General features: G+C 36.0%; 1 protein-coding gene across 1 annotated transcript in view; it reads right to left on the reverse strand.

Moving 5' to 3' along the window:
• Positions 1 to 19123, reverse strand: part of LOC114334564 (venom carboxylesterase-6) — a 675899-nt gene that overhangs the window by 613355 nt on the left and 43421 nt on the right. Inside the window, exons 5-6 of the mRNA XM_050643822.1 lie at positions 12593 to 12778; positions 597 to 799 (exon numbers count right to left, since the gene is read on the reverse strand). Coding sequence (XP_050499779.1) covers positions 597 to 799; positions 12593 to 12778 — 389 coding nt within the window. The remainder of the gene's footprint in view (positions 1 to 596; positions 800 to 12592; positions 12779 to 19123) is intronic.

Genomic DNA, 19123 nt, shown 5'->3' on the forward strand with positions numbered 1-19123 from the left:
TGAGTGAATACAGCAGCCGCTATTTGGTAAAATTAAAAAACCACCCTAATAATCTTGCACTAAACCTGCTGGATAATAATGAGCAGACTCGGAGACTGAGGAGGCACAAACCACTGGAGCTACCACATAGGTTCTAAGCAGCAGTGAAGTGAAGTGTCGTGCAGTGCAGTGCAGTGAACTACTTACCCTTTCAGGGCACAGTTCAATAATTTAAGAGGCTAGTGGAGTCTTTGTTATCATTGGATAACAAATCCAAATTTATACTTACACCCCTTTGAACAAACAACTAACATGCTTATAATGCATGTAGTGAATAACCTATAATAAAAAAAAAGAATATTTGCGTGCCAAATATAAAATAAATATACAGTGTGATTAAAAAGTTATGAACCAAATAAAAAATGGCAAAATAGATAAAACACCCAGTATCTTTGTTATTTATGAAGTAAGATCCATTAAGTATGGTATTTTTGAGACCGCCTAGTGTCTTATTTCTACAGTTAAGGTATGTTACTTTCCCAATGAAACACCCTGTATAAAAATCGACCGATACTGACTTTATTTAATAAATAGATAAATAATATTATAATATTTACCCAAACAGCCTTTGAAGATGCGTTGTTCAAAACACCAGCTGGAACCGATCTTAAGTAAGCGATCAGTTCAGCAGTTGACGAAGATGTATCGAATGATGGATTAATAGTTTTTGCTAATTTATATGCAATATCCTTTGAGTCTTTTTGGTATGCCCATGGTACTAACAACGATCCACTTCCAGCTATACCTGCCCAAAAGAGACCTAAAAATATACAGAAATTCTTTACCCAAAGTGTTAACTCTGCTAACTTTTTTTTCTTAATTGTTTGGCGTTAGGTACATTAGGTAACACACATGTCCAAAAGTTTGGAATACGTACAAATAATATATCTACGCCTATGGTGGTTTCAAAACTGTTGTTGATATTCACTCTAGAGCGATTTTAAATGAAAATAATAAAAAAATTTAATTGTTTTTGAATTTTGGTCGCATTCAACTGATTAGCGTATTTATACATTATTTCAGTATTTTAGGTCTGGATCCCGCATAAGAAAAACAAGTTGATTAATAGCAAGCTGAAAATTTGTTTTAGAACAATGGAACACTGGAACAGGGGAAGTTTTAATGGTGGAACAGGTTAAAAATTTGGAACGTCAGGCTACGAAAACGATACAGATGTATTTAGTAAATACAGATGTATTTTGTCGGACTGAAATACCAATTGATTTGTTGCCCTTTCATTAAACTCTCATGCAAAAATCAGACTGGTGTGTATCACCAACTGGGCATTTTAACGATTGGAACACGAAGAACATGTCAAATGACAGAAATCATGTTGGTTAGTAATAGCAGTCTGATTTTTTCATGAGAGTTTAATGAAAGGGCAACAAATCAATTGGAGGTTCTGTCGGACAAAATACATCTGACGTTTTCGTAGTCTGACGTTCCAAATTTTTAACCTGTTCCACAATTAAAACTTCCCCTGTTCCAGTGTTCCAATATATCAAACCCTTAAGCTATTGACAAATTTTCAGCTTGCTATTAATCTACTTTTTTTTGGTACGCGGGATCCAGACCTATTTGTTTAAATTTGAATTGAGCCATTTAAAAATGTCTAGAGACGTGATATCTCATTTTGACAGATCTAAGGTGATTGCTTTGTTACAACAGGGCTTTATTCAAATTGATATCACGAATATTATTATCGTTACTTAGTATCGAAAATTAAAAAAAAAATCCAAAATCCAAATGACGTGAAGGATCCCCCCAGAAGTGGTAGAAGTCGATGTATAATAGCAGCACAAGACCGGCAGATAACATTGACAGCTCGAGCTCGAACAAATCTTCTGGAATCTACAAGTGGTATATCCAGAGAAATTGCTAAGCTTCAAGAACTGAATATTTCACGGCAAACAATAACACGCAGACTAAATACGGTAAATCTATATCGTAGAAGACCCTTACATGTTCTTAAACTAACCTAACAACACAAAATAGTAGGGTTACAATGGGCTAGATAAATGGTGCATATGGTCCTAACTGGAATAACTTGATGTTCTCTGATGAATCAAAAATTGGCTTGGTTTCTGATTCGCGAGCAACACTGGTTTGAAGGGCCCCAGGACAGTATTATGATTTGGGGTGGTATTATGAGTGGTACACGGCAGGGCCGTAACTACCATTGGGGCAACCGGGGCGGTGCCCCGGGGCCCCCGGCCAAGGGGGGGTCCCGCAGAGGCCTCCTTTTGGTTGGCCGTGCATAGATTTTAACGAGGAAAATAAAAATATGTAATTTAAAAGCCCATATCAACGAAATATTTTCAAATGACACAATTTTAAAAAGACAACAACATAAAGTCTTAATTTTTCACTGGGGAAATTAGTCTTTTCGACTAAAATGCAATTGGAACAGAACACGGGCCCTGAGGCTTCAGCTAAGCTGAGACCCCCGAGACCTTAACATAAAAATTTAAATTATTAGTTAGGAAATTAGTTATTTCGGCGTAACAAAACCTAAAATGCCATTGGAGGAGGGGACCTGGGCTAAGCTGGGGCCCCTGAGAACTTTCGTAAAGATATAAATTGTTGCTGAGGAAATTAGATATTTTGGCTAAATAAAAATTAAAATGCAACCGGAATAGGGTCCCCAGGTCCCAGCCCAGCTACTTTATGTTAACCAATTTTCTCAGACAACACCTTGGTATGTGAAAGGAACCACATGGTACCACATTTTGAAAAGAAGGGTAAGGGTAAGATACAATTAGGAGCACATTAGGATCAGTCCCACCACTATACTGACCAGCTTCACTGATTGTGTTTAGCTCACATTGCAGTTGCTTAAGGCATCTTAAGGAGCATTTACGTTTGCTTGGTAGTTCGCTTGTTTATTCGTTCGCTACAAAGTAAGACTATTTACATTGTAGCGTACAAACGCATTCGTTGATGATCCGTCCACAATGTCAGATACAGATGAACATGTATTCATTAGAGCTGCTAATTTTATAATTATTGCAAGACACAGTGGCGTGCTGGAACTTTTCAAGCGGCCCGGTGATTTTATAGAAAAGCGGCCTCCGATCCTTATTTTACCTTCTATTATCAGAATTTTTGTTTCCTATTTATAAAATAAAAATACTCTTTCTTCTTCTTCTTATATTTGTATAAATATGACTATCTGTTTTTTAAATGTGCCTCTAGTAGGTTGTCGTTCCATCGTTTTCATGGTCTTCCCACTGATCGTCTTCCTATTGGGGAACTGTCTCTCGCTATCCTTACTTTGCCCTAATTGTTGTCATTTGGGGTATGAGGTCATTCCATTCTATTCTTCTGTCTCTTATTCAGTTATTAATATTGTCCAACTTGAATCTCCATTGTACATCTGTACTTCTAGCTCTGTGTCCCATAGAGTCTTACCATCGATGTTTCGAAGGGTTTTCATCTCCGCTGTTTCGAGCAATTTTTTTCCCTCTCCGTGTCGGGTCGTGTTTCTGCATTGGTCTGATGACTACTTTGTAAATTCTGCCTTTCATTTCTTTTCCAATATTTTTTTCACTTGATCTTCCACTTCTGTTTCGAGCCTTCCGTAGCTAGATGATGTGATACCTAGATATTAAAACTCCATCACTTGTTCTATTAGCCCTCCAGCTCCAATTTACATCTTATTGGATTTGCTGTTATAACCATATATTTTGTCTTTTTGGGGGAAATTAACATGTTAAATATTCTGGCGGTTATGTTAAATTGGTGCAGCATACGTTGTTAGAAATGTTTGATTCTGCGAAGAGTTGAGTACGAAAGCAACAAAGTTGGTGTGATATGAAAATCAATAAAGCTGAGAAAAAAATAATGATGTTCGACAGATTCGACACTATTCAACTGATTAACATGTTACAGGAATACCAGATAGTAAACATCTTTGCCTATTTCGGGTCTAGTATAACTGACGATGGTAACTGTGAAGTAGGAGTTCGTAGACGTATTGGTATGGCAAAAAATGCGATGAATCGCCTAACTAAAGTTTGGAAAGACAGATTTATTTCTCAAAATATCAAGATGAGACTGGTGAATGCCCTTGTATTCTCAATATTTCAATACGGGGCAGATACTTGGACTCTTTGAGTCCAAGTGTGGTGCTTTTGAGAGCGGATTCCTTTGAGATGTGTTGCTGGAGAAGAATGCTGCGCATACCTTGGACAGCTCATAGGATAAACGTTTCCATTCTAAACCAACTCAAAATTAAAAAAAAGGCTCTCCACAATATATCTGCAACGAATTCTGCAATTCTTCGGTGACGTGGTTCGCATAGGTGACGATAGTTTGGAGATATTAATTGTTTCTGGAAACGTTCCGGGGAGAAGATCAAAAGAACGATCACCAACTAGATGGTCCGATCAAATTAAGAATTCAGCTAGAAAGTCATTCTGCGAAGCTCTTAGAGCAGCTAAATATAGAGAGCAATGGAATAAAATTGTTAGGAATATTGGTGGAAATCACGATCCTAAGTAATGTAGTCCAGAAAGCCACTGCGCATCCGCTAGGAAAAATATTCTAATTCGGATTTTTTGCAAAATCTTATTCAAAAAGGACTCCTTTTAACAAATTTGTATGTTGCCAGGACCAAAAGGTGGTCAAAAATTTTTTAAACGTTTTTTTTTGTTTTTTTCCTAAAATTATTTTTTTTTACATGGGAAAAAGTTTTTTAGGTTTTTTGGATCATTCCAAATAGAAAAGGTCTTCAGTGACTTTTCTTTAAATATGATAGTTTTTGGCATATAAGCGATTAAAAATTGAAAAATTGCGAAATCGGTCATTTTTAACCCTCAAAAACTATGTGAAAAACTGAAAATTTGAATGTTGCCAAGGTAGGTAGATATTGTTTAAACATCGTTTGATGAAATCCCGAAGAGTTTTTTGCAATACAATATTCAAAACTCCTTTGTTGTTTAATTGCTAATCAAGCGTGCGCGACACTATTTTCCACCGACAGTATGGTGCAAATGAAAGGAATAAATTCGTTGTTTCGTAAACCGGCGACTTTAAGGAACAATCCCGAAACAGGTGGATTTTTATTTTTAAGTTATGATATTGTGGCATATATGGTATACTAGTGACGTCATACATCTGGGCGTGATGACGTAATCGATGATTTTTTTAAATGAGAATAGGGGTCGTGTGCTAGCTCATTTGAAAGGTTCTTCAATTCTCTATCAAGTAATATAAACATTTACATAATTATTTATACAGGGTGTCCAAAATTTTTTTATTAAATTAAATTATTTGACAAAAAAAGAAGTAGAAGGACACCCTGTATAAATAATTATGTAAATGTTTACATTACTGAATAGAGAATTGAAGAACCTTTCAAATGAGCTACTACACGACCCCTATTCTTATTTAAAAAAATCATAGATTACGTCATCACGCCCAGGCGGACGACGTCACTAGTATACCATATATGCGACAATATCATAACTTAAAAATAAAAATCGACCTGTTTCGGGATTTTTCCTTAAAATCGCCGGTTTACGAAATAACGAATTTATTTCTTTCATTTGCACCATACTGTCGGTCTAAAATAGTGCCGCGCACGCTTGATTAGCAATTAAAAAACAAAGGAGTTTTGAATATTGTATTGCAAAAAACTCTTCGGGATTTTATCAATCGATGTTTAGAGAATATGCTCCTACCTTGGCAACATTCAAATTTTCAGTTTTTCACATAGTTTTTGAGGGTTAAAAATGGCCGATTTCGCAATTTTTCAATTTTTAATCGCTTATATGTCAAAAACTATCAATTTTAGAGAAAAGTCACTAAAGACCTTTTCTGTTTGGAATGATCCAAAAAACCTAAAAAAACTTTTTTCCATGCAAAAAAAATAATTTTAGGAAAAAAACAAAAAAAAAACGTTTAAAAAATTTTTGACCACCTTTTGGTCCTGGCAACCTGCAAATTTGTTAAAAGGAGTCCTTTTTGAGTAAGATTTTGCAAAAAATCCGAATTAGAATATTTTTCCTAGCGGATGCGCAGTGGCTTTCTGGACTAATGGGGAAACGACAAGCGAGAGAAATACGTTGTAAATCACCTTTGCTTTGAGACATTAGTATTGCATCGTCTGGATAGCAAATTTGTTTAAGTTGTTTTTCCATTTATAAAAAATATTATAAAATCTATATTATACATATATATTTTTAATGGATCTATCCTCGCCTATTTCAAGATAACCGTTATACAACGTCTGGTTCTTTCCACTCAGCAAAACCGAAAACATCCAAAAATACTTAACGAACTTTTCCCAGAAACACATATATCTGAACAAAATATATACAATTGCTGAGTCGTATTTTGTGTAAAAGTTTGTGTTTATCCTCCGATGTGTATTATCCTCCGATTAATGCCTATTCATGACTCAATTGAAGGTCTTAATATTTTAACCGTTTTGAAATACAGGGTGTGTATAAAACAGAAAACTGGAATTAATGCAATATTTTTCAAATGGCTCGAACACTATGTATGGAAATAAAATATTTTTGAAATGTTTTAGTATCATTCAATTAGAAATTAAAAAAGTTTTTCAATTAAAAATCTTTTAAAAATATTTAATTTACAAATATTTTTATTAGGTTGAAAAACTTAGTCTTTTATTTAGCAGATGCCGCTAGGCACCTACTACCATCTCGTCAGTTGCGGTGGGAGATGGATATGTCGAAGATTTTTACCTGGGCCAGAGAAAAGCAGCCTATGCAGTCTCTGATGAACCTCTAAAAAGAGGTGAAATCGTCGATAAGAGTGCTGGCTGCACTCTCTGATCTGAGTAAAAATTAAGACAGTTTTGGTTTCGCACCGCAACTGAATGAATAAAAATGGTATACATTTTTATTTTTATTATTATATAAAAAAAATTGTTGCATCTAAAATTTTTTGTGAAAAAACTTATTTGACCGGCCTCAAGAGGCCGCGGCCTCTCGGTGATTGCACCGATTCGTTTATATGGCCAGCACGCCACTGGCAAGACATGCTGAAAAAAAAAGAAAGAAGAGAGAGTGGTGTTCACACAGGAGGGAAAATGCGTTTTCAAGGGGTTAAATATCAAACATTTTTCCGGGCCCCCCTTGCGCTGGGGGGTGGGGGGCCCCAGATTACGTTTGCCCCGGGGCCCCCAACATCGTAGTTATGGCCCTGGTACACGGACGCCACTGCTGGTTCTGGAGAGAAGAGTCGCTGGTGCTGTGTACATCGAGGAAGTTTTAAAACCCATTTAAAACTCAAAACCCTCGGAAGTTTCCGAGGTGCAGTAGGTGAATGATTTGTGCTTATGCATGATTACGCACCTCCTCAGCGAAGAGCAGCAGTACAAAATTTTCTGGAAGAAGAAGGAATATCTACATTATAGTGGCCCTCCAATTCCCCCGACATGAACGTCATTAAACATGCTTGGGATATTCTCAAAACACGCATCAAGAAGCGAAACAATCCTCTATTACACTTCGAGAACTAAAAGATTCTGCTCGTGAAGAACGGGAGAGAATTCCGCAAGCCCCGCTCGACCAGTTAATCGGCAGCATGCCAAATCGCCTACAGGCAATCATACAGTACAATGAAGGAAATACTGATTATTAGTTTTATCAAAAATAATTTTTATCTATACTAATTTATTTTTAAATATAAGTTGTGCATTGTAAGTTTTTCACTCCAAGAGATTAAATCATTTTTTTTGCATATCGTTGATCTGGTTTTGAGATTTATTTAGTATTAATGAGAATTAATGCAAAATGATGTTTAAATATTCAGAAGAGTTTATATATAAAAATCAATAAAAATATGAAATATACCAATATTCCAAATTTTTGGACATCCTATGTAAAATCGAATACAGGGTGTTTCATTAATAATTGTCCATATAGTTACTGGATAAACCTTAGAACAAAATACGAAGATTTAACCTAAAACACTTAAAATAAAATGTGGTTACTTAGTGAGTTACAGGGTGTTTCATCTAAAAATTTAAAAATTATTTTTGCTCAGCATTTTAAAACTATTCGATATATCCTTTTCATGCTTGGCAGAAAGAGCGACTACTAGACACCCTACTAAATTATGATAAACAAACGTTTCTAGCTACTACCAGAAGGGTACGACAGGGGATGGTGGATGGTTGACCCTTCTCAAATTCTACGCCACTGGAGAAATTACTATTTTATTGCTATTTTTAGATGCTCCAATACTTTCTACGTAATTAATATACTCTTCATTGGTAACGATAAAGTCATTAGTTTTCGAGATATTTGAAGTTAAATTTGAAACGGCACAGTTATTTTGATTAATTTATGATATGATTCATATAATTAAAATTTAAAAATTATTTGTACCCAGTACTTTAAAACTATTTGGCGCATCCTTATCATACTTGGCAGAAAGTGTAGGTACTGTGCACCCTACTAAATTAAGATAAATAAACGTTTCTAGCTACTACCAGAGGCGTACGACAGGGGATAATGGCTGGTTGACCCTTCCCAAATTCTACGCCACTGACGAAATTGCAATTTTAGTGTAATTTTTTGATTTTTCAATACTTTTTATGCAAATAATATACTCTTTATTAGTAACGATAAAATGATTAGTTTTCGAGATATTTGAAATTAAAAATGAAGCGACACAATAAATTAGTCAAAATAACCGTGTCGTTTCATTTTTAACTTCAAAGATCCCGAAAACTAATGCCTTTATCGTTACGAATGAAGAGTATATTATTTTCATAGAAAGTATTGGAGAATCCAAAAATTGAACCAAAATAGCAGTTTCGCCAGTTGGCGTAGAATTTGGAAAGGGTCAACCATTCACTTTGCCCCCGCCCGTACGCGTCGTTTGTTTAATATAATTTACTAGTTTGTACAGTACCTATACTACCTGCCAAGTATGAAAAGGATACGTCGAATAGTTTGGAAATGCTGAGCAAAAATCATTTTTAAATTTTTAGATAAAACACACTGTAACTCAGTAAGGAACCACATTTTATTAAAGTGTTTTAGGTTAAATCTACCTAAAATCTTTGTCCGTGGACAAAGATATATGATAGATTATATTGTAACTAACAGAGATATACATCCATCAAAAATAATTGACGTAAGATGCCTTAACTCAGCAGATGTAGGTAGTGACCACAGCCTAGTATTATGTAAAATTAGAATCACCATGAAACGCTTCAAACCTAAGAGAGTGGCACCAACACAAACAAAAATCAAAGTCGAAGGACTAAGTATGGAATCCACGGAGTACTTATATAGAAAAAGAATATCAGAGAAGATTGTTGATAATGAAATACTAGAAAACGTTAACATCGATGAAAGCTGGGAAATATTCAAAAGTAACATAATTAACGCAGCAACAGAATCACTTGGAGAGAGGAAAGTAACGAATACCAATATATCAAAAAAGAAAACCCCATGGTTTCGGGAGGAAGTGAAGATAACATGTGAAGAAAAGAAGAAAGCCTTTTTACAATACAGAACACAACAAACACAACAGGCATACAACCACTATAAAAGAATTAGAAACGAAACAAACCCTCTAGTCAGACAAAATAAAAAGAGAACACTGGGAGAGTTTCTCAAAACAGATGGAACACGACTTCTACGGAACACAAAAGGAAATATGGAGAATGATCAGGGGACAAAGAAAAGAGATGAACGAACTAATAAAAACGAAACACATTCAGAAGGAAACTTGGGCAGACTATTTTCGATCTCTGTTTGCTAAAGATAACGATAACTGCACCAACACCTGAAGTGACAACAAACGAAGAAACAAATATTGAAGAAGCAGAGGTAACGGAGGCATTAAGAAAATTAAAAAATAGAAAATCACCAGGAGAGGACAGAATATCGAATGAACTCCTAAAGTATGGAGGACAAGACCTGACCAAAAAATTATTAAAACCAATCCAAAAAAACATAGAACAAAACAGAATACCACAAGAATGGAGATCAAGCATCCTAATACCTCTCTTCCAAAAGGGAGAAAAATCGGACCCGGAGAATTACAGAGGAATTAATTTATTAAACACAACACTAAAATTAACGCCCAAAGTCATAACAAACAAACTGAATAAAATTATGACATTAGCAGAAGAACAACAAGGTTTTAGGTCGGGAAGATCATGCACCGACGCTATATTTATAATGAGGCAGATTCAAGAAAAATCGTTAGAATACAACAAACCGGCATACTTATGTTTCGTGGACCTTAAGAAGGCATTCGACTGGGTCAAATTAAAGGACGTTATCCATTTATTGTACGCAAGAGAGGTACCTCTAGGAATAATTAAAACGATCGAAAATATCTACCAGAACAACACAATAAAATTAAAAGTAGATGATGAACTAACTGACCCAATTGAAGCTGGCAATGGGATAAGACAGGGAGATTCCCTGAGTCCTCTGTTGTTCAACCTGATCATGGACGAAATAATAAAAAAAGTAAGAACAAAAAAAGGATACAAATGGGAGAAAAACAACTTAAAATAATCTGCTATGCAGACGACGCAATACTAATCTCTCAAAGTGAAGATGATTTACAACGTATGCTGCACGAATTTAATATAACCGCTAGAAAATTTAACATGTTAATTTCCCCAAAAAAGACTAAATGCATGGTTATAACAGCAGATCTAATAAGGTGTAAATTAGAGCTGAAGGGTCAAATAATAGAACAAGTCATGGAGTTTAAATATCTAGGCATCACACTATGCAGCTACGGAAAGCTCGAAACAGAAGTGGAAGATCAGGTGAATAAAACAAACAGAGCCGCAGGTTGCCTGAATGAAACAATATGGAGAAATAAAAACATCGGAAAAGAAGTGAAAGGCAGAATTTACAAAACAGTCATCAGATCAATAATGACATACGCGGCAGAAACACGACCTATACAGAAAGGACAAAAAGAATGCTAGAAACACCAGAGATGAAAACATTGCGAAAAATCGATGGTAAGACGATGTGGGATAGAGCTAGAAGTGCAGATATACGAAGGAGATGCAAGGTGGACAACATTAATAACTGGGTGAAAAGCAGAAGAGTAGAATGGAACGACCACATAAGCCGAATGACAACAAATAGAGTAGTACGGACGACGAGAGACGGTTCCCCAATAGCAAGACGATCAGTGGGAAGACCACGAAAAAGATGGAATGACAACTTACTGGAGGCACATTGAAAAACAGACAGAGTAATGTCTATATAAAAAAAAAGAAGAAGAAGAAGAAGAAAAGAAGAGGTTAAATCTTCGTATTTTGTGCTAAGGTCTCTCCAGTTACTATATGGACAATTATTAATGAAACACCCTATATACAGTGTGTCAATTTGAAAACGCCTAGGCCAAACTAGTTAGTCCTGAACGCGTTAGGAAAAACTAGTTTAGCCTAGACCAAACTAGTTTATCCTGATATTATTACGGACAGTGCAGGATAAACTAGTACGGCCTAGTATACCTAAACATTTGGACATCTTGGATATTAGTGCACCCTAATATGTCTGTGTAGATTTTGGCATTGGATCCGACCATCACTTGCAACACCATTGCCGTATCCTCTATTTTTTCATACTATCACGTTACAATTTTTTGTGATATTATACACGAGCGAGACACCCTCAAAAAAGCGCTTAGTTTTCGAGATACCGACCACGGAGGGGTGAATGGCTAATTTTATTCATATTTTATATTTTCGAGGGTGCTGAAAACGAAAATGAGGTTTATTTTGAATTTTATGTGGGGGAACATTGTCAAAATCGCAATTTTATGCTAAAAATAAAAAAAAAATGAAATCAAGTTTTTTGCGTTTACCTCGCTACAACTCCGTTCCATTTTAATATTTTTTTCTGAAATTTTTAGAGTATATAGCTTTAACATTTCTAAAGACAAAGGTACCTGCTTTAAGTTTTATTTTTATCATGATAAAGGTTATGAATTTTTCAAAGAAAAAGGTGCGGATTTGTGTATTGCAAAGTTTAATCGCAAAAGTTGTGTGACGAAGTTTAAAATTTAGCTTCTTGATCACATTTATTTAAAAGTAGAGAGTACAAAGAAGTTTTCTGATAAGTTTTAGATCAAAATGTTTTATAGAAAAAAAATAGTGCAACTTTTAATATCGACATTAGAAATCCCCAATATAACGCTTATTTTTTTAGGAACAGACAATCTAGGTCTAATTTCTCACCTTTAGTACTATCCTTGGATTATAAGCTTTCATTTGACATGTCATTTGTCATCCTACCTAGTATAATGACGGAGAAGTAAACATTCTTATTCTATTAGTCTTGTAGGTACATTTAACGTTGATTGAAATTATGAAAGAAACGGCATGGCAACACTGTGACGCACAAACATAAGATTCAGCTGTGCGTTACATAGGGTGCACTAATATCCAACATGTCCGAAGTTTTATACATATAGAGCAGTCTAGGCCTATAAAACAAAACATATTTGCTATGTTTTTCACCAAGACTAATAACTTAAGACCAAGATTTTTTATAACTTTTTTTTAATATGACAGTAAATTACTTACCCTTCGATTTTGGACTCATGAACTGGTAGGTAACTGATGCTGCTCCAGCACTAGTTCCCATAATCGTTACCCTGTTGGGATCACCACCAAAATATTCAATGTTCTTTCGGATCCATTGTAGAGCAAGGTTTTGATCTTTTAGACCATAGTTTCCTGGACTTGATAAATCGTCTGTAGCCAAGAAGCCTAAAATAAAAATTATGAAATATGCAAATTTCCTCGAATCCTATCTTGCAAAGTCCAAATGTATAAGATCCACTTTTTTGGCGTGGCTGTGAATATGGCTGTCTATTCATTAAGACACCAAAGTAATTTAGTCATAGTAGACTAGGACTAATTTGTAAAAAAACGTGTATTTTTGGATGTGAGAGGTGGCATTCGGATTTTTGCAGATAAAGTTAGGTGACACCTTCAGTAAAAATAATTGACTTATGGTCCTTCTCAAATATGCCCGGAACATTAATAAAAAAATTAAAATATTTAAAAATTTCGAAAAACATCGATTTTTTTCTGCTTTCTTTGCTTATAACTTTAAAACGGTTCGTTTTGGAACAAAGTCGTAGAGAAATAAAATAAAGTTAATTGAATTTTGTGTGATTACCTTCTCTGCAATATAGCAATAAATACAAAATAAGGGTGCAAAATACGCCTGTTGTTATTCAATATTTCTTAACCACTTTGGTGGCACTTAAAACCTTAGTCATTCGCTTAGAAAATTCTTATAACTTACTTAAATGGTCTACCAAATTTCTTTTAAATTTTTAATTTTCTTTTAAATTTTTGAATTTTTCTAAACATTATTAATTTGTAATCAAATTGTATATACTAATTGCATTGAAAATTTAGAACACAAACAATTTCTTCTTTTTTTTGAAATTTCCCGATTCCCGGGATTTCCCGGGAAATCCAAATTACTAACTCTCGATTCCCGAGCAATCAAAAGGGGCCGGGAAAATAGAGCTCTACGTTTGAGTTTGCATAAATTCATTATCTCGAGAATGGGCAAATTTGAAGAGAAATCCTCAGACAGGTCGATTTTTATTTTTAAATTAGGAATTATTGGCATATAATATATAATACTAGCGACGTCATCCATCTGTGCATGATGACGTAATCGATGATTTTTTTAAATGAGAGTAGAGGTTGTGTGATAGCTCGTTTGCTACAGTACTATAAACATTAAGATAATTAAAATAAAAAATTAAAAGAAAAAAAAATGGTTCAGATTTGATTACAGTACAGAGCATCTACTATGTGCTTATACGTATTTCGGAATAACCGTTTCCTTATCGGAGCACCTGGGTAGAGGCACTGAACTGAAATCAAATCCTTTTATCCTTTCCTGATTTATTAGACTATTAACATAATTATTTATACAGGGTGTACAAAAAAGAATTTATTAAATTAATTTACACAAAAAGAAGAAACATTTTTTGCACACCCTGTATAAATAATTATATTAACGTTTATATTACTGAATAGATAATTAAATAACCTTTCAAATGAGCTATCACACGACCCCTACTCTCATTTAAAAAAATCATCGATTACGTCATCACGCCCAGATGATGACGTCACTAGTATCATATTTATGCCAAAAAGTTCTAATTTAAAAATAAAATCCAACCTGTCTGAGGATTTCTCTTCAAATTTTAAAATTTTCAGTAGTAATTGCACAAGAGCTCTGAAATTCTATATTAATTTCAGAGGTCGAGTGCAATTTGTTGCGATTATTTCATGAATAAAACTGTTCAAAACCAAAATTTTATTGTAATTTATTTATGTAAGTACCATTAAACACACAGTTTTTATAAATATTTGACGATTGAAAGTCTTTTATAATTTTGAAAACATTCTTCTTCTTGTTCAGTTGCCATCTCCGCTACGGAGGTTGGCAATCATCATAGCTATTTTAATTTTTGAGGCAGTAGCTCTAAATAGTTGTTTCGAGCTGCATCCAAACCACTCTCTCAGGTTCTTCAACCATGAAATTCGTCTTCTTCCGATGCTTCTTCTGCCATCTATCTTTCCCTGCATTATGAGTCGTAGGATGCCATACTTCTCGCCCCGCATCACATGTCCGAGATACTGTAGCTTCTTTTCTTTAATTGTAAGTTCAACTTCCTTTTCTTTACCTATTCTTCTCAGTACTTCATTGTTTGTAACTCTATCTACCCAGGAAACCCTCATAATTTTTCTATAGGTCCACATTTCAAAGGCGTTAAGTCGTCTCATTGTCTCTACATTTAACGTCCATGATTCCACTCCATAGTATAGAACACTGTAGACGTAACATTTTGTTAGGCGTACTTTAAGAGCTAATGTTAAATCTTTGCTACATAGGACCTTTTTCATTTTTATAAAATTAGAACGTGCTTTTTCGATTCTGGCTTTTATTTCTGCAGTGTAGTCGTTATTTTCTGTTATAAGTGTTCCTAGGTAAGTGTACTTTTTTACTCTTTCGATCTGCTGGCCGTCTACTATCAAGATTTCGTTAGTATTATGGTTGTTTTTACTAATTTTCATAAACTTCGTCTTTTTGATATTGAGAGAGAGTCCGTACTCCGTACTACACCTTACTATTTTACTCATGAGACTTTGCAGGTGTTGTAAACTATCGGCTATTATTACTGTATCATCTGCATATCTGATGTTGTTAACTAAGACTCCATTTACTCTTATGCCGACTGTTTCATCTTCCAGAGTTTCTCGCATTACCTCTTCAGAATAAGCGTTAAATAATAGAGGTGATAGTATGCAGCCTTGCCTGACTCCTCTCTTTATTTCCATTTCTTCAGATGTTTCTTTTTCCATTCTTACTATTGCTCGCTGATTGTAATAGAGGTGTGTTATTAGTCTTAAATCTCTTTCATCTAGATTTTTATTTTTTAGGATTTCCATGAGTCGATCATGTTTTACTTTGTCAAACGCCTTATTGTAGTCTATAAAACAGACGTAAAGAGGATGGTTAACATCCAAACATCTCTGTGTCAGCACGTTGAAGGAGAATAATGCCTCTCTGGTACCCATGCCATTGCGGAACCCATATTGAGTGTCACTAATATCCAGCTCCAGTTTAGAGTGTATTCTGGCGTGGATAATTTTCAATAGAATTTTCAAGGTATGTGACATTAAGCTTATGGTTCGGTAGTCACTGCATTCTTTTGCATTCACCTTCTTTGGCAAACACACAAAGGCTGATGTCAACATTTCTCTAGGGATGATTCCTGTAGTATAGATAGCGTTGAACAGTTCTACTATTATGTCCAGGTTTTTCTCGTTGACCAACTTTATCAGCTCGCTAGGCAATTCATCTGGACCAGCAGATTTATTGGTTTTCATAGAGTTTATTGCCTGACTAACATCTGCTTTGGTTACATCTGGTCTGGGCCTACATCTCCCGTTTGGCTATCTACGGATGTACTAGCTTCTCTCTGGTCATGAAATAGTTCCTCGATATACTCTTTCCATCGTCGTAGTTTTCGTTTTGTCTCCATTATAATATTTCCATTTTTGTCGAGCAATATATTTGAGGTTCTTCTATTTCCTATTCCGGCTAGTTCTTTGACTTTTTTATGTAGGTTGAAGTTGTCATATGTGTTTTGCAGTTCTTCTATTTCTTTACATTTTTCAGAGAAGTAGGTTTCTTTAGCCTCATTAATTTTTCTTCTTATTTGGTTTTGAAGCTGTTTATAGCGGGTCTTATTAATGGTTTTGTTTTTTCTTCTTTCATTCATCAACTCTAGAATTTCCTCCGTCATCCATTCTTCTTTCTTACATTTGGTTGTAGTAAGTACTTTCTTACTTGGTTCTAATATAGAGGTTTTGAAGAATTGCCACTGCTGTTCTACGTTGCAATTATTTCCTGGGTTTCTGTCTAGATTTGTGTTGATTTCGTGTTTCAGATTTTCTTTTGTTTCTTCTGACTTTAGTTTCTGTATGTTAAGTTTATTGTTGTTGCGGCTTTTTTGCGTCTTTTTTAGTTGAAGTTGAAACCTAGCAATAAGAAGACTGTGATCAGAGGATACGTCTGCTCCTGGATATGCCTTTACTGCCTGAATTGAGTTTCGATATCTGTGCTTTATTAGGATGTAGTCAATTTGATTTCTGACAATTTTGTGCTCTTTGTCAGCTGGTGATTTCCATGTATACAGGCGTCGCTTAGGTAATTTAAAGAATGTATTTGCGGCTATAACATTATGCTCCTGGCAAAATTCTATTAGGCGATCTCCTCTGCCGTTTCGTTCGCCAAGCCCATATGATCCTACATTAGGGTAGCATTTTCCTTCGCCAATTTTTGCGTTGAAATCACCCATGATCACTGTTATGTCTCTAGATGCTGTGAGATGTGATGTTTTCTGGAGTTTACTATAAAAGTTTTCTATTTCTTCTTCATTTTTGTCAGCAGTTGGCGCATAAATCTGGATTAGGTTCATTTTTCCATGGGTTGTCAATAACTGCAACATTATTATTCTTTCGGACATCGGAACGAAGCCTGTTACTGATCTCGTTACTTTTTCGCTGAGGATCATAGCAACTCCATATCTGTGTTGGGTGTCGCTGCTTCCAGAGTAATAGATTCGTCCATTGTCTGTATTGAGTTCGCCAGAGCTGACCTATCTTGTATCGCTTATTCCTAATATATCGATATCTAGTCGCATCATCTCTTGCTGTATATTCTTCAGTTTCCCAGGTTCATACATACTTCTTACATTCCATGTAGCGATTTTGTAGGTAGATTTGTATATATTTAGTGAACAGGGATTTTGCTGACTAACGGCCTGGGAAGCCCTGTCGTTACTGTTGTTTCTTCCCCTGCCGAATCTTGGCATCCGAGAACCATGATTAGTAGGTTGTTGATTGTCATTTCTGTAAGCCATGACGATTTCTAGGGATACTCCATGAGTCTTTAATGCAGTGGTTTCCCGTTGCCTTCTGCATCCTTATACCGTTGACCATTCTGTAGGGTTCATCCGCCTTCGAGACCGATTTCTCAGTCTCAGGACAAAAGAGTGCCCTGCCACTTACCAACTCATCCGCCCGAAGCCGTTGGTCAGTAAGTGGGGGGATTGCTTATACCGGCAATCATTCGGTGAAGAGTAGGTATGTAGTAGAAAGAAATATAGTGACCCGTCTGCCCTCGGAGACCTAATAGCCATTCGGGGTCGGAAGAACAAGAGGTAGCCAAGAGAGGCCGATAGGAAAGATAAAAGACATTTTACTCAAGACTAGTTGAAAAAGAGTAAAATGTGAAGGCCCTTATGATCCGCCAGGTGCGTTTCATAAGCGTGTGAGTATTAGTACACTTTGTATTCCCGCTCATACTTCGGGGTGTTGACTACAGGCTGTATGGCTCGTCCAGCATGCCATAGCATGGCAACCCCAACTCCATGGCCTGACTTATATATTAATGTCACTAAATGTATTTTTTCGTAGCAACGAAGGGCATCTGACGTAATATACTTAACGACGGGAGATTATCAAAAATTATCGATTTAATTCAGATTTCTGTAGCTTTCTATTGGTCAGAATCTCCTATGAATGAAATAATCAGTTAAATGTCCGATTCAGGGTTAAAAATGGCCGATTTCGCAATTTTTAAATTTTTAATCGCTTCTTCTTCTTCAGTGCCTTATCCGGTCCGAAAGTTGGCGATCATCAAGGCTATCATTGTTTTGTTGACTGCTCTACGAAACAGCTCCGCGGAGGTTATCCCAAACCATTGTCGGAGGTTTTTCAACCACGAGATACGACGGCGTCCCGGTCCTCTCCTGCCAAATATTTTGCCCTGCATGACGAGTTGAAGAACTCGATATTTTTCTTCGTTCCGCATCACGTGGCCAAGGTACTCAAGCTTACGTTGTTTTACTAAATTAAGCACTTCTTTTTCTTTTGTCATGCGCTGTAGGACCTCAATGTTGGTGACATGGTCCACATAAGATATTTTTAGTATCCTCCTGTAGATCCACATCTCAAAGGCTTCAATCCGCTTTTCAGTGGCTTGCGTCAGTGTCCAGGCTTCAACTCCATACAGTAGCACTGGAAGAACGTAGCACCGCACTATCCGCATCTTGGTTCCCAAACCGAGATCACCGCAGCACAGCAAGGATCTCAGCTTGATAAATGTAGACCGTGCCATTTCAATTCTGGATCTAATCTCTTGAGCGTGGTCTCATTGTGAGTTGAGGGCAGTTCCGAGGTAAGTGAATCTGTCGACTCTCTGGATCTCTTCGCTATCTGCCATTAGTGCCCCGGGATCTAAATTTACACGGCTGACAACCATGAATTTAGTTTTCTTAATATTAAGGTTCAGTCCGTATGTTACGCTCACAGTTCTCACACGGTCCAGTAAGGCCTGTAGATCATTTAGGCTGGTTGCTAGTAATACAGTGTCATCGGCGTAGCGGATATTATTGATGTATTAACCGTTCACTCGGATTCCCATCTCTAGGTTTGTGAGGGCTTCAGTAAAAATTTCCTCAGAGTATATATTGAAAAGAGTCGGCGAGAGCACACAGCCCTGCCTTACTC

The sequence above is a fragment of the Diabrotica virgifera genome, chromosome 2, assembly GCF_917563875.1.
Source record: "Diabrotica virgifera virgifera chromosome 2, PGI_DIABVI_V3a".
Lineage (NCBI taxonomy): Eukaryota > Metazoa > Arthropoda > Insecta > Coleoptera > Chrysomelidae > Diabrotica > Diabrotica virgifera.